The following is a 26,812-nucleotide window of genomic DNA, read 5'->3' on the forward strand; positions in this document are numbered from 1 at the left end:
CTAAAAGTTAACCTTGCAATAAATTATTAATTGTATCTTGAAAACTAATTCCAAATTAAGTAGTAGAGGAGATATTTCAAGTTAAATAGATTTTGAATACATCTCTTAATTTTATATATTGTTTCCTCATCGTTTTAATATATACATATAGAGTAAAAAATATATTCCTACCTACAAATTAAATTACAATTTTGAGGAAACGATGATTGGAACAATATTTGAGATGACCTGGTGATCGTGATTAAAAAATAATAATAACATTCTTATATTTTAACAACTTTCTTACATTAAGAAAATTGTTAAATTAATAAATTATATTATGAACTGAAGTTATTCAATGAGATTAAAAGTGAGAAACTAGTGATTATTTTGGTAAATACCTTTAATGAAACAACACCTATGAGGCGGGTTGGGCCGATCTCAAGCTAATGGGGCGGTTAACTTGGGCCGACTAATTCGAGTTATAGATTAGTATGGCCGGGGTGGGCACGTGGTGGGTGCAAGTGATGAGTGAAGAAACACCGCCGCAAGCCCTTGATCACACGTGATGGAGCTTGAAGACGTGATATATATCGCGTGCGTGATAGGAGAATGTGTGTGTGGGTTTGACTTTGGTATAAGTGCGAGTGGATGAGTGATGACCATTGCAAGTGTGATAAAGTAAAATGTTATGGAATGTAATGGAGTGAGGTGTCAAATGGTGATTGGGTGTGGTGTGTGATGAAGTGTGACGAGTGATAGCCATCCCTTCCACCCTAAAAAATATTTCCTCTACCTACACTCTTTTAAGAAAAGAGTCATATGCCAATGAGGTGGTGGAATGGTATGAGAGAAACTTGGTGTTCTAAGGGACTCAAGTTTGATTCCTGCTCTCCCTATTATTTTCTACGGCACCTGGTGATGATGGGAGACTAGGCGGAGATCGCTAGTTCGATCCTTGAATTGAGCGGGTTTTACCTCACCGCACTGTCGTGCCTTCGGGCGAGTGTTCACGGGTTCGGCCCTAGCTGAGGGTTTTCCTTGGTTCGGAGACGAGTGTATCCCGATGTAATGAATTTCACCAGTAGCCCATTTGAAAGATTCGTTAGCCGTTAAAAAAAAAAGAGAGAGGGAGTCATATACACTGTAGCAGGGCCGGCTCAACCGTTTTAGAGGATCAAAGCGAACTAGAGATTTGGGGCCTACTAAATAAGGTTCTTTTTGCTGGGCTTGTACCAATTGGATTTTGGGCTTTGTATTTAAAAATAACAAAAGAAAAAAGCGGCCTAACAATGTCTCGAACCCAGCCTTGTAAATATAGAGGAAGTTTCACACTAAATCAACCTATCATTTTATGTTTAAATGCCCTAATTTAAATATATATACAAAAACTAGTAGTCTTTTTAAATTTAGGGTCTTTCTTAAATGGTGGCAGCCGGCCCTGCACTGCACTGTAGGGGTTATGTTCGTGATTCAAATTTACCGTAAAAAATTAAAAAAAAAAAAGGAAGAAAGAAATATAGAGAGGTTATGTGGTTTTATTGGATCCATAAACTAAAGCAACTTGAGGCATGTCTCTATTTCTTCCCATGTAAGGATTTTTCAGCTTTTTCAACCGCCTCCCTCCCCAGGCCCTACCGTACCCCACACCCATGTTTTTGCGGACAACGCATGCACTCACGCAGGCATGAAGAAGGTTTGTGGAAATTCTCAGAACCAACCAAAAAGAATTTGGAAACAAATAATAATTAGATAGGGTTACAGTGTAGGTTTCATACATCTAACTAAAAGACATTATCCAATGTAAACGAAGTACTGCACGTGCATGTGCTTGTGTTTATAATATATTCTCGTATAATACAAGGGTGTTAATATTCATACCCTTAAATTATAAGAGAGATGAAGTAAAAATGATTTGTAAATAAGAATTTTAGGGTATAGAAATAGAATAAGCCTAATTTACACCTTTTTACAAACCTTTGACTAGAATGGTGATTGTGATTTCATGTTAAAACTCCTTGTTTACTTAAATAAGTTTTTTATTTTCAATTGATTTTAAAAAACTTTAATTTTTTTAATTTTCTTGATTTTAAAACAACATTTTAATGTTGTCCAAACCTTTTGATGAGTTTTTCAAGAACATTTTACTTTTATTTATTAAGATAATGATATGTGCTAGGGAAACCTCTATTTGCATTTTTAAATTACCAACAGATATTCCTTGCAGAGAGTGGGTATGGGTCAATTTTGCAAATAATCCAAAGCATTTTCTATTTTCGATTTGGTGTTTTGGTCCACTGCATCAGCTCTTTGGGAATGGTCATTTGTAACATGTAGCTTTTGAACCATCTCAAATAGTTGTTTTTGACCTTCTGTAAGTGTTTTTACACTTTGGTCAACTGTTGTTTGACTGTTTCCAATGAGTTGATCATATCCATGAGGATGACTGTTGATTCTTGGCTTTTGGGGCATGTGTATCGATTCATCATACCTATAAGGTACTCTAGTACATGGTGGTTGCTCATAGCCTCTTGGAATTGTATTGTGTGGTGCAGCAGATACTTGACCATCCCAGTGTGTAGGATATTGGTTCAAGTTTTGTGTGACTGGACTCAACTCTTTTGGAAAATGATTGTGAATCCATGTTGACAGGATCATCATTCCCTCTGAAACCCGTTTTCCCTTTTGACCTGTTTTTGTTGATATCTTAGGGTTTTAGAAATGAACACTTTTGGGTCATATGATTGATTTTTCCACAGAGGGTGCACACAGCTGTTGACTCACAGATGTTGTTTCCTCTGTTAATATCATTTGCTTTTAAATTCAAACAGATTTTTTTTCAAATGATTTTTCTTTCCACAAAACTCACACAACAAATTGAATTCTTATCTTTCTTGTTATCTTTATCTCTATTTCGAGCATCAAAAGTTTTAATATCTGATTGAGAGTTAGTAATAGGAATGATCTTTATCTTGGGTGGCTTGAGACCAATCAACTGGTTTGAAGTTTTCAAGAACATCACATTCATCTAACCATATGGGTTTAAATTCATATTTTTGTTTTTCAGCCTGAATGGAATTTTGTAGTTTTTCAAGAGTTATCTTTTTACCACGAGGTCCAGTGATTTTGATTTCTTCCCCAGTTTTGGTTGGAATAACCTCAACCATTTCTGAGCTAATGAAAGTGTTGGCAAGTTGTTCTTGATCATATTTCCTGAACCCAGCACCAAACTTCACATTGCTTTTAGTTTCTTTTTCCAAAAGCATCTCATAACCATTATAAGATTTAACACATTTTTCACAGGTAATCTGAGTAGATTCCAATTCCTTTTTGCAATTTTATTTTTCTATCATTGTTTTGAGTTTGTCCTTGGTTATAGTTGCTTCATGCTTGAGAGTGCTTATTTCAAGGTCTTTTTCAGCAACTCTTGTTTTAAAGTCGCTTTTCAATTTTTCTAGAACTATTTCACTGATTTGAACCTTTTTCTTAGATTTTCGTTTACCTCTTTAACATTTGCAAATGTTATGATACATCTGTAAGAACATAACTCTTTAAGAAGTTGAGATGATACATTAGAGGAAGCCATTTGAACTTGATCAGCACTAATGCATTCAGTGGAACTTTTGGGATAGTTTTCTTCAACCCTTACTACATGCTCTTGGTCACAATCAATTGTTTAACCTGAGCTTTCAGCAATTTCCTCAACTAAACTTTCACCAACAGTTGTTTGAACTTGATTTTCTACACCTGAGATATGTTCAATAGCCATGAAACAGAAATTTGCATGTGCATCACAATCGTTTGCCATTAAAACAAAGTTTTCATCAGTTACATTTTATGGCAAGCTGCTCCAATCAAGATAGCCTTGTGTAAAGAAGCTTCGTTGATTAGGCTTTGTAGGTGCAGGTGCAGGAGTAGCCTGTGGTGCTTGAACATGTGTAGTAGGCACTTGAACATACTAAACCTGAGGAACAGGAGTTGCTTGAACATAATGCACAAGCATATGGTTCATGCTTTGTGCAAAGTGGGTTGTGTTTTGTACACTTGGTCCAGGGGTAGTTTGGATATTTTGATAAAACTGTGAGTGTGCATTAGATTGAGGTCTTTGATTATAGTATGTGATCAACGGTGCAGAGTTGTTTGATTGACTCGTGCACTCTTATGCAAAGTGACCTAATCTATTACACTTGAAACATTTGATTTTAGATCTGTCCAACCCCACTTTTGACCTCCCACTTAACCTCGGATATGTCCTACCAGTCCTTTTGTAAAAGTTATTTGCTCTTAGACCTGGTAGTGCCACTTGGTGCAATATATCCATTTTCTCCAGGTCAGTTAGGTCTATGTGCTTAAGATCATCAAGGACAAACGACAAACTATCTGGACCATGACCATCATCATTTCCTGTCAATGTATAACTTGTGGAATGTTGATCAGAGTTGATCCAAGTTGATATGTAAATAAAATAATCAAAACTCTGATCATTTGTCATTCTAGAAAATGATCCCTCCTGACTTAGAAGTGCCATGTTTCCAAAAACATAACCGTCGGACGCTTTTCCAGTTTCCTGGAGCTTCTTTTTCTAGACAAGCTCCCTTTCAAATGTTAGGATTCTTCCATGAAGCTGAGTCAGAGTCATGTCTTTGAAGTCTAGGGATGTTCTTATCACTATAGCAATAGTGTCTCCTTTCTCAAGGAGTGATTTAAAAAATTGGTTACTTAAAGTTGTTTTAGTAAATTCCTTGTTAACCAACTTTAATTCACTAATTAAACATGAAAACCATTCAAATTGTTGTGTAAGAGATTCTCCCAACATGTGTGTTAAAGTTTTGTATTGTTGGTTAAGGATTTCTCTTGTATTATCAATAACTTCCTTTATTCCACCGAACTGCACTTTCAATGCATCTCATAACTCTTTGGCACTGTTGCAATGCAACAGGCCTACATAAATTTCATTCGGCAGAGCCATTGCAACAATGCTAAGGCTTTGGCATCCAACTTGAATTTTTGGAAATCCTACTCTGAGCAATTTTCCGGTTTCTTTGGCTCTTGCACACTTGGGTTTTCGGCACTATGTACCATTGGAATATAAGTTCCGAATACAACGGACTTCCAACACCTAGTGTTTTGTTGAGCAAGTATGTGAGCCGTCATACGTTGCCAGATATTAAATTCAAATCTGACAAGCATGGGAGGCTTATTACTGAAGCCGGTGTTATGGGGATCATTTTGTGCCATTTTCTTTTGTTCTTTTAAAGAAAAAACTGAGTATGTGATAGACACTATTGAGTTCTACACTTTACTACTCTAAGCTATTAATAGACTTGGATCTTTGTGAACTGATCTTTGTATGTTAAACTGATTTTCAAATCAAGTTTAACGTGACCAAGCTCTGATACCAATTGTTAAGTCTTAGTTTACAAGGTTTGTGACTAATCAACAAATAAGAACAAAACAATTTCGTATTGTAAGTAATGATAAATAATCACAAACGAGAAATCATCATCAACATATTATTTTCATATATAACCAAAAGATTACAATAATGTTTTATAGAAAATTGACTCTACAGACTCCCCCTCGAACTGATCACTAAACAATTTTGTTCGTATAAAAGAAAAGGTGATGTGTATTGATGAATAGATCTCAAACAGGAGACATCTATTTATACAAAGTCCGAAAGCTCTGTTTGTGATTAGCTTACATCACCCTGATAGTGATATGTAACATTCCTAATAGAAAAGATTCCACAGATGTTGCAAACATATATGAGAATCAAACAACTGATCTAACTATGCTCAACACTATTAAAAAAGCAAATATTGTTACATTGGGAAACAACTGTTAAGCTATCCTCTGTTGCTTTGTTCCAAACATTTGTTTGGTCTTCTTCAACAGACTTTAGAACTTGAACATACCTTATTTCTTTATGAACAGCAGTTCCAAAGCTTCAAACAGATGTTAGCTGGTCTTCAACAGATGCTCTGACTTAGGTGTTCAAGATTTACTATCTTTGGGAGGATTCTGGTTCTAACTTCTATTTATTTCTTGATCATATGATGCGGGTTTTGAATATCATTGTACTTCTGTAGATCCAACAATAGAGGGCCAAACGAAATTGAATTTGATTTCTTGTTAAACTAGGGTTCTTGAATAACATAATTTGGGATTTTTGATCTTAGAGGCTTATTTTTTGTGAAATTGGAGTTATGATCCTATTCATTATCATCTTAGATTAGTTTGTGTAATTTTTGGTAATTTTTGGACACAGAATGGATTTTTACATATTTATTCATGTTCATATAATATAGACAATAATATAAAAATGTCAATTTATCAAAATAATACATCTCAAATATTATTTCTAATTTTTATAGAAAATAAATAAGCTATAAAAATTTTATAACAAAAATCTTAATTATTGGTAAATTATTTTGTAATAAAAGGATTAATCGACTTATAAAACCTAATTAATTCTTTTATAAATTTAATCATATTAAATAAAAATGCAATTACAATTATCTAGTTTACAAATTTAATAGATGAATTATTGAAAATTTATCTAAATAAATATGGCATTTTACAAAATATATAGTAACATAATTAATTTTATATTATTATTAGAAACAGCAATACATTTATTTAGGAATTTTACATGATCACTTATTTTGTGGATATATAAAATATGCCTCATATATAATAATTATAATCATCTAGTTAGTAAAATTAAGGGCTATTGGGTTTTAATAATCCTAAGTTTCACCTCTTGGTCGACAATAATCCCAACTTTAAAAATTCCCTCCAATCATCCCAACTTGTAAAAGTTTGGCCCTCATTGATCATTTTCAAACATATAAGAATTTGACTTCCTCAATAGATTCAAGTACACCTACAGACTCCTTAATTTATTTAAGTGCACCTATGTTAGAAAAGGATCAATAAGGGCCAAATTCTTACAAGTTGGGATTGTTGGAGGGAATTTTTCAAATTGGGATTATTACTGGCTAATAGGTGAAACTTATGATTATTAAAATCTAATAAACCTAAAATTAATTAGATAGCTAAGTATAATTCTTTAGAGTTAGTATTCACAAAAAGGACATAAAACTTATATATTTTATTGTTATTATTTCTTATATAAATTCCTATCAAAATGCATAATAATTTATTTAGACATGTATGGACTTAAATAATTATTGATTTGGAATTTGTATATTTAGTTAGTAGCATCGATGGAAGTTCATTATTACTAAAAGTCAAGACGTAAAAAATGTAATAATAGAACTAATGTTGTAATATCTTGAATTAGTAATCAAAGTTACTTTTATCTAAATATCTTATTCAATATATATATATATATAGAGTGAGAGAGGGGCAGTGGCGGACCCATGAATTTTTTCATGGGGGTGTGAAAATTTTTTTAAAATTTTAGGCGTCTAGATATATACATAAAAAAACCGGTTCGGGTCGGGTCATGTAAAAAAAGAACATCAAACTTAAATTTATATAATCATCAAAAAACACGTCAAATATTGTTACAAACATATTTAAAAAGTCACCCTACGGGTTTTCATTTTTTGAAATTTATCCAAAACATCATCTAGAGGTACTTTCTTAAGCAAGTCTTTCTCTATATAACATATACAACTATCACTTAAATTCTCGTCGCCAATCCGATTACGCAAGTCGGTCTTCACATTCTTCATTGCCGAAAAACATCTTTCAACGGTTGCGGTTGCGACGGGTAATACGAAAACAAGCTTCAATAAACGATATACCAATGTAAAAGTTACGTGAATATTTGTTGAAACCATTAACCTTACAAGACTTGACAAACCATCCAAGTTGGCAAATTGTTTATCTTTTTTCACAAAATCAATGTAGTTTCCGAGTTGAACCGGAAGCCTTCGTTTTTCGGCTTCATCGAAATCATATGGATACTTTTCGGCTAACTTTAGTATATTTGGAATGTCAAACGCACTAAAATTATCACACGGACTCAAACAACTGATACAAAGAAGTAGTTCCGATGTTACCTCGTTAAAACGGTTCCCAAATTCTTGAATTTGCAAATCTAGAACCGCATTGAAGCAATCATACTCGTAATAGTGCCGATTTGAGATGTTCGTTTTTCTTCTTGGCCATCTTGGGTTAATATATTCATCGTCTAAATTTTTCACCTCAAGTTCATACATGTCACAAAAAGAGTTAACCTTCTCCAAGAACTCATTAAATCCTTCCAACCTAAACTTTTCAAGTTGGTTTTTTGTGGAAGAAACCAATTTAACTGCATTCATCAAATCTTGTTCTTTTCTTTGTAGACATTGGGACAATGTGTGTGTGATGTTTAGAATATGCTCCATCAAGTGTATGTAAAATACAAAGTCGTATTTTTTCATATCCTCTAGAAGTCTGTCCGCTTGTCTACTACAAGGAAGAGTTTGACCCGTTTCTACTATACATCCAAGAACTTCCATAATGTTTGGATATAAAGTAATCAAACGCGAAAGCGTTTTATAGTGGGAATTCCAACGTGTATCTCCGGGTCTTGAAAGTGTCATTTCTTGATTCAACCCACTTCCGGTACAAAGCACGTCTTCCATTTTTTCCAATTGTCTTCTTTGGCTTTCACGAAGCATGTCTTGTCGCTTAGAAGATGCACAAACGGCATTTGTTTAAGTACCTCTTGAGCATAACAATGTTTAATGTCCGCTTGAATTTTAGGACTAGTCATTTGGTTATCCGTCGGTGCATTCTCTAAGATAACCTTACCAAGCTCTTCATTCATTTCACCCATTAGTTCTAAAAGCTCTAAGAAATTTCCTTTATTTAATGAATCTTTTGACTCATCATGACCACGAAACGCCAAACCGCCATTCAACAACCTTTTTCCAAGCAAAGTAGAAGCACTTAATCACGTTTCTCCTTAGGGGTCCTTTTGTCCCATTGTGTGTTTACCGCTTGCTTTTCGTTAAGTAAATCGGCACACTTTTGGAAACATTTGTTGTGGGCACTATTAACTAACCCAACATGTTTTGTAAGTACCTCATGTACTTTTTTCCAATTGTTATACCCGTTCAAAACAAATGTGTCTCTATGATCACCAAATTCGGACCTAAACAAGTAACAACATAAGCAAAACACACGATCCGATTTTATACTATACTCTAACCATCCCTTGTATTCCTTTCGGTCATACCATTCTTGTTTGAATTTTCTCAACTCTTTACCTTGAAACGTTGATGTTGGATAATTAATACCCGTTGGTTGACATGGTCCTCTTAGTATGTATGCTCTTCTAACATCATCTCGTTGATTCACGTTATATGATGCTATCGCCTTGCGATCATGAGGATCCGAGGGAAGATCATTCACATCAACAAAATCGGAAGATGATCCAATTTCATCCGCTTTCCTCTTGTTGAGAAATTGCGCCATAACATCTTTACTCATTGTGCCTATTAATCACATACAAAATAAACAATTTAATATTTTATCAACAATCGGATCGTGTGTTTTGATATTCATTGTTTATCAACAGCAATTTAATATTTTATCAACAGCAAAATAAACAATTTACTCATTGTGCCAATAGAAACATTTTATTATTAAATACTAAATTTAACATTTAATAATGAAATCAATGAAAAGTTGTGGCTATAAATCAACAGCAAGTAACTTTACAACAGAAACATTTAATAAACCATTTGCTGGTTGCCGACTTGCCGTAACTTTACAACAACAACTTTAATACTTTATCAATTATCAACATTCAACAACACAACAACCCTATCATTCTATCAAAAACCTTATCAAAATTCAAAACTATTGAAGAATAAAATCGAGTGTACCTGGTCGATCGAAGCCTGTGTTGATCGGATCAACTTGATCCTTCTTCTTTCTTGGTCGCTGCAGCAGAGAGGGGAGGGCGGGAGAGATGAAAGGTCGCCGATTGGGTTTATTTGGGTAATTGGGTTATGTTTTGTTAATTGATTTTGTTATTTGGGTTGGGTTTTACCATAAACTTATTCCATTGGGCTTGATGTTGGGCTATAGGAATACAAATTTTATTTAAAGAGATTTGTTTACATAACTGGATCGGGTTTAAATCCGTGTTCACAAATTTTTTTTATATAAATTTCTAACACTTTTTTTCTAAGGGGTGCGGTCAGAATTTTCCAAGGGGTGCGGTCGAAATTTTCCAAGGGGTGCGGTCGGGATTTTTCGCGGAAAATAACACTAAAATTTTTTTTTTCAAGGGGTGCGGCCGCCCACCCACGGGCCTTAGTAGGTCCGCCCCTGGAGAGAGGACAAAGATCATTTAGGAACCACCTTTTATTGCGAGAACTAATGTGAACATAACCAAAAATGCCTAAAATAGCTGAAAACACACAAAAAAATAATATTTTTTATAAAAAAATCGCTACTATTAGTAGCAAAAAAAAAATTAATTCATTTTTAAAAAAAAAATTTTGCTACTAAAAGTAGCGATTTTAACATAAAAAATATTAAAAAAAATTAGATTTTTTTTAGATTTTTTTTAGGTTTTTTGGGGGTTTAGTTTTTAGCATTTTAGCTTGGGGGGTGGGTTAGGTTTTTTGGTGGTTTTAGTTTTTAGCTTGGGGGGGGGGTGGGGTTAGGTTTTTTTAGGGTTTTTTTTAGGTTTTTTTAGCTATTTTAGGTTGTGTTCAAATTGGTTCTCGCAGTTCTCGCAATAAAGGTGGTTCTCGCATGAACCTTACCCTATATATATATATATATAGGGTAGGGTTCCAGAGTGAACAATGCTTAACTTGTGAACAAAGAGAACAGATCTTGACCCTCCATCTCTTAGATGATGATATTTAATGGTAATGGAATGATGGTAATTTTTTGATTAGTTATGACTTTTAATTTGATGAATAAGGGTATTTGGGTAAATACACAATTTATTAAATTAATAACTAGAAACTGAATAGTTTCCATATCTTCTCGATTCCTTCAATCCCTGTTCTCTAGCAGATTTAGTTGCAAAAAAAACCTTAACATCCAACTTATATTTAAAACACACATTCTTAATCTTTGAACACAAGTTGCCATCATTGTTTATATACACACGACGCACGTCAAATTGAGAAGTAGCAGGTCGATTGATACGATTTTCTGGGCAAAGGTAAACAATCGCCGACTTCAAATGTTAAAATGATTCGTCACATCGTTGTACATTGTGTGTGTTTTATACTTCTCCTCGTAAATGCAAATCGGAAGTTAGGGTTTGTTTAATCTGGTAAAGTCGTTATATAATGAAGTTTTTGAGCCGATTGTTTGTTCTGATCAGTGATTGTTATAGTACATCAGTAATTTTCATGAAAAAGTTGGGTTAATTGTAGAGGAAAGTTGATTGTACTCTGTTTTTTAGGCATTATTTGTGACATTTTGCTGTTAAGCTTTTGAGTTGTGTTAGATGATTTATGTTGTTCTGAAGTACACATGCATATGTCGTTCATTATAGTTTCGAGTTTAGTATTGTACAGATAGTTTGTGTGGTTGTTTTTGGGATACTGATGAAACGTGTCTTTTCCGTTTATGTTACTTTTTTTAGTATACACTTTGTGAATAGCGTTCAAATGATTATACAGTTGTGTATTATGCTTCGAAAGATGATTTGTGTAAAACTTATCCGCCCCGTGTTTATTTGATTTGTAAAACTTATGCTTCGAAAGATGATTTGTCTTCATGAAGCAAAGAGAAGAAGGTCTGGTGGATGTCGTCTCCGAATACAAGACAAAAAAATGAAGTATAACAAAACAAAGAGATGCGCAAGGCTGTCACACCCAACCCGTGACGGATTATCGATCGGGGTATGATGATTGTCCAAAGCTTATAGCACTATTAAATATTTCATAACTAAACATGTCATTTAATTTTAATTGTCACGCCATACAAATAAGTTCAAATGATCCAACAATATTCAAAAGAAAATGATACTGGAAAACTTCTTTATTAAACTTCTAAGGCAAGTCCCTACTTGATCCAAACATTCTTCAGTTCTCATTTCCTGTGTTGTGTGTAAAAGTATTTTGGGTCAATTACAAAGAGCTGGTGAGTAAATCTAAGTTACATAAAAATTAGTTTATTTTTAAAAGTAAACATGCAATTCATGTGTTAATCAAATATACCAAAAAATGAACATCCAACAACAAATAAAATAAGGGGTATTGGATTTTAATAATCCCAAGTTTCACTAATTGGCCGGTAATAATTCCAACTTCAAAAATTGCCTACAACAGTCCCAACTTGTAAGATTTTGGCCACCAATGATCCTTGTCTAACTGGGTTATAACCCAGTTAGTTTTTTGAAGTTTTGAGCGGAGGAAAAGGTCACTAGAGGTTGGAGATGACAAGTGGTGGTCTCCTTTGGTGGTTTCAGGGGTAAAATAAACAATTAATCCAAATAACATATAAACTACACAATGATATTGCATGCTTGATAATTGAATAAAAATGAATATGTAATTGAGTGACACGATGATACACCCAAAAAATGTTTAATGTAAAAAGGGAGAAAATATCTACTCACTGTTTGCGAAACGTTCCACGAATGATAATGATACCACACGAGAATGAATAACTCAAACGACCAAAATCACCCTAAAATATATATAATAAAATATCCTAAATAAACGAAACAGTGTATATAACAAAAACTAATGATTTTGGTTCTTGATTTGGGGACTTTGGTGTAAAAGCAATATTATATATAACATTTCATAATCCAAAAATGTGTGTATGTATGTGTATATATATATATATATAGGGGACCGCTAAAATGAAAACCACCTCCAGTTGTAAGAAACATGAGAACTACACCGTATGGGGCGAGTTGGACCAAAAAATTTTTTCATAAACGTAGATGCGTGTATTATAAACACATTTGTAAAAAAATTCAAAAAAAATGTCGTGTGTATAGTTTTAAGCCCCACAAGTTTGTGTTTACGGGTACCGTAAATTTTATTTAAAATTTACGGTTACGGTACCCGTAAACACAAACTTGTGGTGCTCAAAACTACACACACGACCTTTTTTTATTTTTTTTTTTAAAATGTGTTTATAATACACGCATCTACGTTTATAAAAACAATTTTTGGTCCAACTCGCCCCGGATCAAAAAGTTCTCATGGTTCTTACAACTGGAGGTGGTTTTCATTTTAGCGGTCCCCTATATATATATATATATATATATATATATATAGGGTAGGGATCCTAAGAGAAGTCCACCCTATTTGAGAAACTTGAGAAGCAATCTGGACCATACATTTTCTTTAAGCAAAAAATGCAAAAAAAGGTGAAAAAATGCAATTTTTTTTTTGAACAATCGTAGCTTTTTCTTTAAGGATTAAATTTTTTTTTTTTTGGGATTTATACACATGTGTATATTGTTAATCTTTTAACTATACATATATGTATATTAACTATACATATATGTTCTGATCAGTGATTGTTATAGTACATCAGTAATTTTCATGAAAAAGTTGGGTTAATTGTAGAGGAAAGTTGATTGTACTCTGTTTTTTAGGCATTATTTGTGACATTTTGCTGTTAAGCTTTTGAGTTGTGTTAGATGATTTATGTTGTTCTGAAGTACACATGTGTATGTCGTTCATTATAGTTTCGAGTTCAGTAGTGTACAAATAGTTTGTGTGGTTGTTTTTGGGATACTGATGAAACGTGTCTTTTCCGTTTCTGTTACTTTTTTTAGTATACACTTTGTGAATAGCGTTCAATTGATTATACAGTTGTGTATTATGCTTCGAAAGATGATTTGTGTAAAACTTATCCGCCCCGTGTTTATTTGATTTGTTGCCGTCGTTGTTGGATTCGTCAATATAGGGATTGACTCAAAATTCGTATTTTTTTTGTTTTCCTGATCTACTCTGTTTTTAGGCGATGTTATGATGTTTGTTTGGTTGATTTGTTGTAAAATCGTTGATATATGATGTTTGGTGTGCAATTTTGTTGTAAAATCGTTGATGTATAATGTTCGGTTGGTTGATTTTTTGTAGACATTTGTACAGGGGTTTTTACTCTGTTTTTAGGCGATGGTATACTGCGATGTACACATGTGTATATTGTCTGCAACCTGGGTTGTACACTATGTACACATGTGTATAAGCAGTCGATACACAAGTGTACAAAAGGTTGGTTATATGTCTGCAACCTGGAATAGTGTAGACTTATGTAATGCACAGTTGTTCACATGTATACAGACTGTCGTACACAGGTGAACATACCAGTGTACACCGAAGAACAAACTGTATTATCCATAAGGATTATTGTGAAAATACAAGTGTCTAATTTTATGGAGCATGTGCAGGCAAATGGTATTTGAAACCAAAGGTGGAATAGGGCTAATGCATTTTCAAATGGTACAGTTATTGGCAACGAAACAGGAAAATGGAGTAATCTCTACAGCCCTAAATTCTAGAAAGAGAAAAACAAATGCAGATCTTCAAGCTCCCCAAATGGATTCATCAGACAAGACTATTCGTAGATGTGGTCGTGTTCGGGCTAAACAATCGTGACATTTTTCCTAATATTTGTTAAACAATTTGTCAAGTTGTGATCTTTCATGGAGGGTTTAATGACCAGACTCACCAAAAAGAAGCATTTCAAATATTCATATGGCGGTGACATTCGAAGGATGGAGTCCGTTGGTAGATGTCATCTAATCGGTTGATTTTAGGCCTAAAGTTCCGTTTTTGCCAGTGTTGTAGCAGTTTTAGTTGCTTGTCACAACCATGTGCTACATTTGTTTAATTCTACGTTAGTTTTCCTTAGAACTTATTTTTGTTGTCACAAAGTAGACATTTTACTCGAGATATGTTTCTAGAACAATGAGTTTTCTCAATGTGCCTTCTATCAATTTCAAAATGATTTTACTAAAAGTTTGTAAGACCATGTGTTGTTGCTTACGTTGGTAGGTTTTGTGAACCATATATAGTTTGAGCGAAATCATGTTACATATATACCTGTTACAAAAACTTGATCTATACTACTACCCAGGTTTGTAAGACCATGTGTTAATGTGTATCGACTGCGTATACACATGTGTACATAGTGTACAACCCAGGTTGCAGACAATATACACATGTATACATTGCAGTATACACATGTGTACACAGTGTATTAGTAAATCTTCATAACCCAGTGTATTTAATAAAGAAACCTCTTTACAAATGTCTACAATAAATCAACCAAGCAAAAATCATACCATCGCCTAAAAACAAAGTAAAAACCCCTGTATGTTACATAATGAAAAAACCAAACAAACATTAATCTGTACAATGCAAACCATAATAGTTTTAGTTTTTCTTGTTTGACCCGTTAGATATAATACATAACTTGACACATTGTATAAGTATATGGGTCAAAACAGACACCTCTAAGACAAGTAATTTGCGAGAATCTGTAACGAATTGAACCATAACACCGCGATGTGAACAACCCTGATAACACTCGCAGTACTTTTTCTGGCACATTGACTTTTTATAGTTGCAGCCCTTTCTGTGCTTTCCAGCAACTGTACAAAACCCTGCTAGTTGTGCGTAACTCTCATACATTGCAATAGCGGCTTCCATTGAACTAAATCTCGCCTTTAGAACCGGTTTGCAACCGGGCGGAACAACTGGCGTCCAATACCTACTGCCATTAGGTGTCTTGTATACGTTACTAGCTACCGACTCTGAACATTAAGAGAACAAACGACTATAATTAGAGTACATTGATGTACACATAATTTGTCTAGCCTTGACTTGGGATACCGCAAAAACTTGTGTGTTACTTATGATCTATTCATATTTGTACATGCAACTGTTATATTAACATAAAACATTCATTAACCTATGTGTATGTTTGAAAAAAAAACTTCTGGCACTAAACTAAATAAGATACAAAAAACCTTGCAAACTGTGTGTTGCTTATGATATTTACGTATGTGTAAAAAAATAGAACACACTGGGAATACATAAACAAGGCATGATTCTATAGAACCAACACAAAATACAACGTTTTGTGGACCTATAATCAAAATCATCAACAAAAATATATGCTTCAAAACTGAAAAAAAATAGTTGATATGCACATGAATACACGTTACCCATCCAAACATAAATCAACCGCCGGATTGAAATAAAAAATGTAATGAACTTAAAACTGATCACATAAACTGATCAAATAAAACCTGGACGATTCGTTAACCTAGCTAAACAAAACATTTAAAAATACTAAACCTGGGCCATGGTATTATACGAAACAATATCTAGATTCACACCCATCTTCCCAGTCAACTCTCTGAAAATCCCATCAACCTTATCAAGCTTCTTGGCACTAACACAAGCACCAAGAAACGCATTAAAAAAAACTTAACAGTCTGGCCACATTTTCTCTCAGGTATTTCGTCGAACACCTTGGATGCATGATGAAACATGGCAACTTTCCCATACAAATAAGCTCAAAGATCCATTGTTGTAACGAAAACAATAACAATAACATTTGGATAACACAATAACATGAAAAAACCTGCAGCAAAAAACGACAGGAATAGAATAGATACAACATTCGTATACGTATACGTATATTCATCTTAAAGATCATAAAAAACACACCTGGGCGATCCATTGTTGTAACGAAAACATTATCGGATACGAACACACTAGATACTCGTACCTTTGCTTGGATTCCTGTTAATAAAATCACCGATATTGACGAACATCTGATGTGAATCATGTCGTTATGTGAATCGAAATAACAGGGAAGAAATCAAAAGAATAAAGAACAAGACGATTAATCGTTGTAAAGAACACGCTATTGATTTCTGGACTACGTATTGTCTCTTGGATATCTGTGACTAGATGATCAAATACAAAAGAAGATGACTGGAACTTTGATGAACAAGATGATCAGATTCAAAAAGAAGATAAAGGTCAATGAAATTGAATCTGGAAAAAAGGTTAACTTGTGGATCTTATTTTTGGAGGAATTTTGAAATCGAAATTTTAATTAAACGTTGATTCAATTGAATCACAAGAAAATAGGGATAAGTTATATAATATTGTAACTGATATTGATGAATCAATATTAACAAGTTTATAATTAAATAAAAAATCAAGTTTAAATTGCTAATGACAATCCTACCCTTATTATCTTAAAAATAAATCAAGGGCCAAGATGAGTTCACACAATCACAAATGAGGGGGGTGTTCACTCTTGAACCTAACCCTATATATATATATATATATATATATATATATATATATATATATATATATAGGGTAGGGTTCCAGCGTGAACAACCTCCCAAGAGTGAACTGCGTGAACATATAGGGACCCTTGATTTCCTTTTTAGTTGTTAAGGGTAGGATTGTAATTATATAAAAAATTAGATTTAAATCATTATTTTAATAACTGAATTAAGTTACATCTTTCCTAATTTAAATTCATTATCCACATTATGTTTATTTATTAATAAGATATTATCAAAACAAACAACAAATCACCATATTTCAATTTTAATTTTTATTTCAGATTTGATCACTAGAATTCAAATTTTGATTTTTAAAATCCATGTAACCTTCATATTTCAACGGTATACACATGTGTACTTGGATATAAATAGAACAGTACACATGTGTACTCAGCATCGTACATATGTGTACAGTAATTCACAGGTGTACATCAACATCCACTACAAAAAAAAAATTTCTGAGATATCACAAAAACAGACGATATACACATGTGTACATCACATTAAAAAGAGGGCAAAATCAGAATACACATGTGTACATCGTATTTAAAAAATAATTATTTTAATAATTGAATTAAGTTACATCTTTCCTAATCCTTGATTTGATTTGTGAGAGATTTATGCAATCAATTTAAGATGATAATTGATTACTTGATTTGTGAGAGATTTATGCAATCAATTTAAGATTAAAATTACACATATACCCTTTTTGTATTTAATTAAATGGAAAAAATTCACCAAATAATTACCATCATGCCACTCACTTTAATCTCAAGATTATAAAAATCAAGGGCCCAGATCAGTTCACGCAGTTCACTCTTGGGATTTTGTTCACGTTTGAACCTAATCCTATATATATATATATATATATATATATATATATATATATATATATAGGATAAGGATCATGTGAGAAGTAGTAGGCTATTTGAGAAACTTGAGAAGCATTCTGGACCACACATTTTCCTTAAGCAAAAAAATGCAAAAAAAAATGTAAAAAAAATGCAATTTTTTTTTTTGGAAAAATCGCAGCTTTTTCTTTGAGGATTAAATTTTTTATTTTTTTTTTAAATTTAGGATTTATACACATGTGTATATTGTTAATCTTTTAACTATACATATATGTATATTGACAATTATACATATATGTATATACATGTTTAAAATTGAAAAAATATGTGTTATAAATCCTAAACCTTATACCATAAACACTAAAGCTAAACCTTAATGCTAAACCCTAAACCTTAAAGCTAAACCCTAATTCTAAACCCTAATGCTAAACCCTAAAGCTAAAACTAAACCCTAAAGCTAAACCCTTAATGCTAAACCCTAAAAATAAATCTAAACCCAAAAAGTTAAAGCTAAACCCTAATGCGAAACCCAAAAGCTAAACCCTAATGCTAAACCCTAAATACTATTACTAAACCCTAATGCTAAACCATAATGCTAAACCCTAAACCATAAAGCTAAACCCTAAACCCTAATGCTAAACCCTAAATAGTAATGCTAAACCCTAAATAACACTTATTTTTCAATTTTAAATATGTATATACATATATGTATAATTGACAATATACATATATGTATAGTTAAAAAGATTAACAATATACACATGTGTATAAATCCCAAAAAAAAAATTAAATAAAAAATTAAATTATTAAAGAAAAACCTGTGATTTTTCCAAAAAAAAAAATTTGCATTTTTTTACTTTTTTTTTTTTTTTTTGCATTTTTTTGCATTTTTTTGCTTAAGGAAAATGTGTGGTCCAGAATACTTCTCAAGTTTCTCAAATAGCCTACTACTTCTCACATGATCCTTATCATATATATATATATATATATATAGGGTTAGGTTCAAGAGTGAACACCCCCCCCCCCCTCATTTGTGAATTGTGTGAACTCATCTTGGCCTTTGATTTATTTTTAAGATAATAAAGGTAGGATTGTCATTAGCAATTTAAACTTGATTTTTTATTTAATTATAAACTTGTTAATATTGATTCATCAATATCAGTTACTATATTATACAACTTATCCCTATTTTCTTGTGATTCAATTGAATCAACGTTTAATTAAAATTTCGATTTCAAAATTCCTCCAAAAATAAGATCCACAAGTTAACCTTTTTTCCAGATTCAATTTCATTGACCTTCATCTTCTTTTTGAATCTGATCATCTTGTTCATCAAAGTTCCAGTCATCTTCTTTTGTATTTGATCATCTAGTCACAGATATCCAAGAGACAATACGTAGCCCAGAAATCAATAGCGTGTTCTTTACAACGATTAATCGTCTTGTTCTTTATTCTTTTGATTTCTTCCCTGTTATTTCGATTCACATAACGACATGATTCACATCAGATGTTCGTCAATATCGGTGATTCTATTAACAGGAATCCAAGCAAAGGTATGAGTATCTAGTGTGTTCGTATCCGATAATGTTTTCATTACAACAATGGATCGCCCAGGTGTGTTTTTTATGATCTTTAAGATGAATATACGTATACGAATGTTGTATCTATTCTATTCCTATCGTTTTTTGCTGCAAGTTTTTTCATGTTATTGTGTTATCCAAATGTTATTGTTATTGTTTTCGTTACAACAATGGATCTTTGAGCTTATTTGTATGGGAAAGTTGCCATGTTTCATCATGCATCCAAGGTGTTTGACGAAATGCCTGAGAGAAAATGTGGCCAGACTGTTAAGTTTTTTTTAATGCGTTTCTTGGTGCTTGTGTTAGTGCCAAGAAGCTTGATAAAGTTGATGGGATTTTTAGAGAGTTGACTGGGAAGATGGGTGTGAATCCAGATATTGTTTCGTATAATACCATGGCCCAGGTTTAGTATTTTTAAATGTTTTGTTTAGCTAGGTTAACGAATCGTCCAGGTTTTATTTGATCAGTTTATGTGATCAGTTTTTAGTTAATTACATTTTTTATTTCAATCCGGCGGTTGATTTATGTTTGGATGGGTAACGTGTATTCATGTGCATATCAACTATTTTTTTCAGTTTTGAAGCATATATTTTTGCTGATGATTTTGATTATAGGTCCACAAAACGTTGTGTTTTGTGTTGGTTCTATAGAATCATGCCTTGTTTATGTATTCCCAGTGTGTTCTATTTTTTTACACATACGTAAATATCATAAGCAACACACAGTTTGCAAGGTTTTTTGTATCTTATTTAGTTTAGTGCCAAAAGTTTTTTTTTCAAACATACACATAGGTTAATAAATGTTTTACGTTAGTAACACACAAGTTTTTGCGGTATCCCAAGTCAAGGCTAGACAAATTATGTGTACATCAATGTACTCTAATTATAGTCGTTTGTTCTCTTAATGTTCAGAGTCAGTAGCTAGTAACGTATACGAGACACCTAATGGCAGTAGGTATTGGACGCCAGTTGTTCCGCCCGGTTGCAAACCGGTTCTAAAGGCGAGATTTAATTCAATGGAAGCCGCTATTGCAATGTATGAGAGTTACGCACAACTAGCAGGGTTTTGTACAGTTGCTGGAAAGCACAGAAAGGGCTGCAACTGTAAAAAGTTAATGTGCCAGAAAAAGTACTACGAGTGTTATCAGGGTTGTTCACATCGCGGTGTTATGGTTCAATTCGTTTCAGATTCTCGCAAATTACTTGTCTTAGAGGTGTCTGTTTTGACTCGTATACTTATACCCGTAAACACAAACTTGTGGGGCTCAAAACTACACACACGACATTTTTTTTTTTTGAATTTTTTTTTACAAATGTGTTTATAATACACGCATCTACGTTTATGAAAAAAAATGGTCCAACTCGCCCCATACGGTGTAGTTCTCATGTTTCTTACAACTGGAGGTGGTTTTCATTTTAGCGGTCCCCTATATATATATATATATACACACACACACATTTTTGGATTATGAATTGTTATATATAATATTGCTTTTACACCAAAGTCCCCAAATCAAGAACCAAAATCATTAGTTTTTGTTATATACATTGTTTCGTTTATTTAGGATATTTTATTATATATACTTTAGGGTGATTTTGGTCGTTTGAGTTATTCATTCTCGTGTGGTATCATTATCTTTAGTGGAACGTTTCGCAAACAGTGAGTAGATATTTTCTTCCTTTTTACATTAAACTTTTTGGGGTGTATCATCGTGTCACTCAATTACATATTCATTTTTATTCAATTATCAAGCATGCAATATCATTGTGTAGTTTATATGTTATTTGGATTAATTGTTTATTTTACTGATGTGCAATGGTTATTCAATTCAAGTATGCAAGAAATCACTTTGTGGAAGGCTAACCTTTCATCATGACTATGGGATGTGGGTATCGCCTTATTCATAGATTGGCCCTTTCTTCATGATAATGGGATGTTGGTATCGCCATCATTTAGTCATGCCCTTTGGGGTTCGAGATTCAAGTATTGGTTATTTTATTTGTTGTTGGATGTTCATTTTTTGGTATATTTGATTAACACATGAATTGCATGTTTACTTTTAAAAATAAACTAATTTTTATGTAACTTAGATTTACTCACCAGCTCTTTGTAGTTGACTAAAAATACTTTTAAACACAACACAGGAAATGAGAACTGAAGAATGTTTGGATCAAGTAGGATGTTCATTTTTTGGTATATTTGATTAACACATGAATTGCATGTTTACTTTTAAAAATAAACTAATTTTTATGTAACTTAGATTTACTCACTAGCTCTTTGTAGTTGACCAAAAATACTTTTACACACAACACAGGAAATGAGAACTGAAGAATGTTTGGATCAAGTAGGGACTTGCCTTAGAAGTTTAATAAAGAAGTTTTCCAGTATCATTTTCTTTTGAATATTGTTGGATCATTTGAACTTATTTGTATGGCGTGACAATTAAAATTAAATGACATGTTTAGTTATGAAATATTTAATAGTGCTATAAGCTTTGGACAATCATCATACCCTGATCGATAATCCGTCACGGGTTGGGTGTGACAGCCTTGCGCATCTCTTTATTTTGTTATACTTCGTTTTTTTGTCTTGTATTCGGGGACGGCATCCACCAAACCTTCTTCTCTTTGCTTCATGAAGACTTGACACTTTTACCCTGTTGCAGCTTTGTGGGTGTAGTATCCTCATTGGGCTGTCATTTAAATTGATGTAGGGAATGTTGCTTGATAAGCCATCCGTTGAGCTTGTGTGATTTCTCAACTCGGATGCGTTTGCTCGTTTTTTTGGCACTACCACCTGTTGCGCCTTGAAGATCCATCAACAGAATTGGCACCCATTTGAAATAGGATCTCACAATTTCCCATGTCGGTAAGTGGAGGAAAGTTTTCCTCTCGTACGCTTTTGTATAATCTTTTAAGGCGACCCTCATGAGGAAATCCCCATCTATTCCCTTGGCCAATTGCAGGTTTATATAATTTAAATTAAATAATTACTAGTTTGCATTTTGATAAAAATATAACGACTTAAATTAAAAATAAAAAATACCTTTTGAATGTAACATGTGTTTAACTAGCTCATTTTTCTATTTAAATCATTCCACTTCGAAGTGAGTTGTTCAATGTTTCGGTTAGTTCCACACTTCCACCAAGTAGCTTTCCAAAATGGTCGAAAATCCACTGCCAAAATGCAATTTTACTTTTTTGATTTCCAACCCTACGGTTTTAGACATATATATAAGTAAGACTTGCTTAAGTATACCTCCTCTTCCTCCAACCAACTTGATGACCCGCTCTGTTTGAGAATTTTTTAGGCCGTTTTCCACGAGCTTTTTTTTTCTTCAAACTCTTCTTTCTTCTTTGAGCTCTTCTTCTTCTTCCGAGTCGGGAGGTAAATCACGCGTTGGGTTACGGTATGGTCGTTTTTGGTAGGGGTTTGGATCACAATACGCAAAACACTCAATCGATTGTTTGTCCAGTGTAAAAGTGAAATGACTAGGTGCAACTTGAGTTGGCATGTTGGATTGGGTGTAGTATTGAGGATATTGCTTTGGAAACGGTTGGGTTGGTAACGGTTCGTATTGTAAACGAAAACTATTTGGTTTGTCTTGGCTAGACTGAATCTTCAGCTTATACAACTTTGTTTTTGAAGCCGACCCTTTTTTGCTTGAAACCTCAATTTGTGTTTTTTTAAGAAAGAATGTTGTATAGTAGGAGAAGAGTTGTGTGTGAAAAAAAATTAAGGTTTGGTTTATTTATAGGAAAGAGTTGTGTGTGAAAAAGGAATAATAAAGATTTGGTTTATTTATATCATAAGAAATGAAAATGATGTGTGCAAAATGCAACATATAAATTACATTAAATGAGGCATAAAACTAACCCTTTTTTAGTACTAATGTTGGAAAAAGCACGTTTCTTTCTTCCTTTTGAATTTACAGGGCTAAACGAGCTTAAAAGAAAAAAAAAAGGAAGAAATAAGCAGCCAAAACCAACATAAATACAAGAAGAAGGAATAATGTCACATGACCAACCCCTCGGCAGCATCCCCAAAGCAACAACAAGAAGAACAGAACCTGACCACGGGGTCGTGCCCAGCCAGGCATGGGGCATGGTCAGGCCCTGCACAACAAGACAAACCTGGAGAAGCTTCTATGCCTACCACGGGGTCGTGCCCAGCTCACCATGGGGCGTGGTCAACTCTTAGATTTGCAGAATCTTGATAGTACAGCGAAGAGTTGACCACGGGGTCGTGTGGGGCCCTCAAATTAAATGAAGGAAGAGAAAAAGGATAGCCACGGGCCGTGCCCAGTGGACATAGGGTCGTGGCCAGGACTCTGTTCTGGCTATAAATAGGAGTGCTTGGTTCACTTCAAAGGCATCCCTTGGCAAACCACTTCTCTCCCACTTTGCCACCATTCCACCACCACTACAACACCAACACCCACAACCATCATCCATCTATCATCTTTAGAGTGTGTAGTAGCCTCGGGATCCAAAATTGATCGTAAGAGTTCTTGTCAATCAAAGGCCATGTTTGGCTAATCTCTCACGTCACTTGGTGAAGACAAGTCTTTAATGTATTTGATGTGTGTCGTGTGTTATAGGTTTTTATATATATTTTAAGCCCTTTTACACTTTTTAGCCAAGTTTTAAATTTATAAAACACGATATTTACTAACACTAAACACACATATGGGCAAGTGCACCCATCGTGGACGTAGTATAGCGTTGGTAAGATACCGAGGTCATCCAAGGACACAAGAGCTTTTAGTACCGGTTTATCTTCAACGTCTAATCAAATCAAAAGTTAGAAAAAAGGTTTTTAAACTAGAAAAATAAAACTAACTAAAAAGCTGAAAAATAAAATAAAAGTAAAAACAGATAGACAAGATGAATCACTTGGATCCGACTCGTATGTAGTGTAACCTTTGATTATTTCCGCACTTTTGCACTTTTTAAGAGATTATCTTAGTTATTGTAGTAGGCCCCTCTTTTGAAGGTGACGTTACCCTCAACCCAGTAGTTTGAGTCAGCAAGGATACAATCCTAAAGGGTCGGATTATTGAAAGATAATTAATTAAGTTATTAATACATAATGTGGTAGGCCCCTCTTTTGAAGGTGACGTTACCCTCGGCTAAGTAGTTTGAGTCAGCAGGGATACAGTCCTAAGTAGCCGGGTTAAAGTTTTAATAGTAGCTTACTTATGAGGGGATCAAAGAGTTTGGAACCTCGCCATCCAATACCGGTGGGTATTGAAGAAGGTCCTACTAAATTTGACCCAGGTCCTTTGCAGGATCTATACACTGAACAATGGCAAGACTCTTACCAAACTGTTCCCTTAACCCCCGACCAGGTAGCCAACATATCTCCATATAGACCGTGGAGATATGAATGGTGAAATCTTTTATTTTATATAGACAGGAAAATAATGCCAAGACACCACAGACAAACGATAAGGAAGAATCACCTTCAACATAAGAAACTAGTTATTAAAGTCATTAATACATAACCAAATTAAAAGTGCGAAAAGATTAAAAATAAAAAGTATTACACTAAACACTTGCCTTCACCAAGTGATGTAAGAGACTTAGGCAAACATGGCCTTTGATTGTCAAGAACTCTTACGATCAATCTTGGATCCCGAGACGACTCACACACTCTATGATGGATGATGGATGATGGATGATGGATGATGGTGGTGGATGATGGTGTTGTGATGGTGGTGGTGGGTGGGTGAAGTGTGAGAGAGGTGGTGTGCCAAGGGATGGTTTGCAAATGAACCAAGCACCCCTATTTATAGCCTGAACAGCAGCTCGGGCACAGCCCCGTGTCCATTAGGCACGGCTCCGTGTCCATCCTCCTTCTCTTTCTTCATTAATTGCAGTTTGTCTTCATTATTTGACCACGCCCCCGTGTCCGCTGAGCACGACCCCGTGTGCAGAAGCGTATCTGTACTATCAAGATTTCCCTAGATTCTGCGAATCTTATAGTTGACCACGGCCCCGTGTCCAGTGGGCACGACCCCGTGGTGGGCGATAGAAGCTTCTACAACTTTGTCTTTTCTGCTGACACTTGGGCACGCCCCCGTGCTCATTGAGCACGGGGCGTGTTCAGTCTTCTGTTCTCTTGTTTTTGCTTGGGAAGATGTTGTCGGGGGGTCGGGAATGCCACGTTTGTTCCTTTTCTTGTATTTATGTTAGATTCAGCCGCCTTTTTGCTTCTTTTGTTAAGTGAGCTCGTTTAATCCTGAAAATACAAAAGGAAGACAAAAACACACTTTTTTCAACATTAGTACTAAAAAAGGGTTAGTTTTATGCCACAATTAGTGTAATTATATGTTGCATTTTGTGCACATCAGTATTGCTTTTGATTTTTAATCTTTCGGCACTTTTTATTTGGGTTTGTATTAATGACTTTAATAACTAGTTTCTTATGTTGAAAGTGAATTTTCTTTGCCATTTCTTCATGATGTTATTGATTTGCTCAATCGTGTTTTTACGGTCTATATAAAGCGCATTAACTACCTGTAAGGGGGTTAGGAGGGTGGTTTGCTAAAGTTCTTGTCTCGTTTAGTGTATAGATCCTGCGAGGACTTGGTTCAAGCTTACTAGGGCCTCCTTCAATTCCCAACGGTATTGGATGGCGGGGGTGCGAATAGCTTGAACCCCTTATATGTAAACTACTATTAATACTTTAAAGCGGCTTCTTGGGATTGTATCGTTGCTGACTCAAACCACTTAGCCGAGGGTAATGTCACCTTCAAAAGAGGGGCCTACCACTTTTCACATTAATAACTTACTTAATTGTCTTTCAATATTCCAACCCTTTGGGATTGTATCCCTGCTGACTCAAACCACTGGGTTGAGGGTAACGTCACCTTCAAAAGAGGGCCTACTACTATAACTAAGATAATCTCTTAAAAAGTCCGAAAGTGCGAAAATCATCAAAGGATACATTAAAGATGAGTTGGATCCAAGTGATTCTATCTTGTCTATTTGTTTTTCATTTTATTTATCTTTTCATTTTTAGTTTTATTTTCATGATTTAAAAACTCTTTTCTCAAAAATGTAAATTGATTAGACGTTGACGATAAACCGGTATTAAAAGCTCTTGTGTCCTTGGAC

General features: G+C 34.1%; 1 protein-coding gene across 1 annotated transcript; it reads right to left on the bottom strand.

Moving 5' to 3' along the window:
- Window positions 1–2,927: 2,927 nt before the first annotated feature.
- Window positions 2,928–8,456, bottom strand: LOC110943844. The gene is made up of 4 exons (XM_022185575.1): window positions 7,817–8,456; window positions 4,237–4,383; window positions 3,661–3,726; window positions 2,928–3,229 (listed from the first exon to the last, which is right to left on the bottom strand). The coding sequence occupies exons 1-4, from the start codon at window positions 8,454–8,456 to the stop codon at window positions 2,928–2,930; spliced, it is 1,155 nt and encodes a 384-aa protein (XP_022041267.1).
- Window positions 8,457–26,812: the final 18,356 nt, after the last annotated feature.

This window comes from Helianthus annuus, chromosome 5 (assembly GCF_002127325.2).
Source record: "Helianthus annuus cultivar XRQ/B chromosome 5, HanXRQr2.0-SUNRISE, whole genome shotgun sequence".
Classification (NCBI taxonomy): Eukaryota; Viridiplantae; Streptophyta; class Magnoliopsida; order Asterales; family Asteraceae; genus Helianthus; species Helianthus annuus.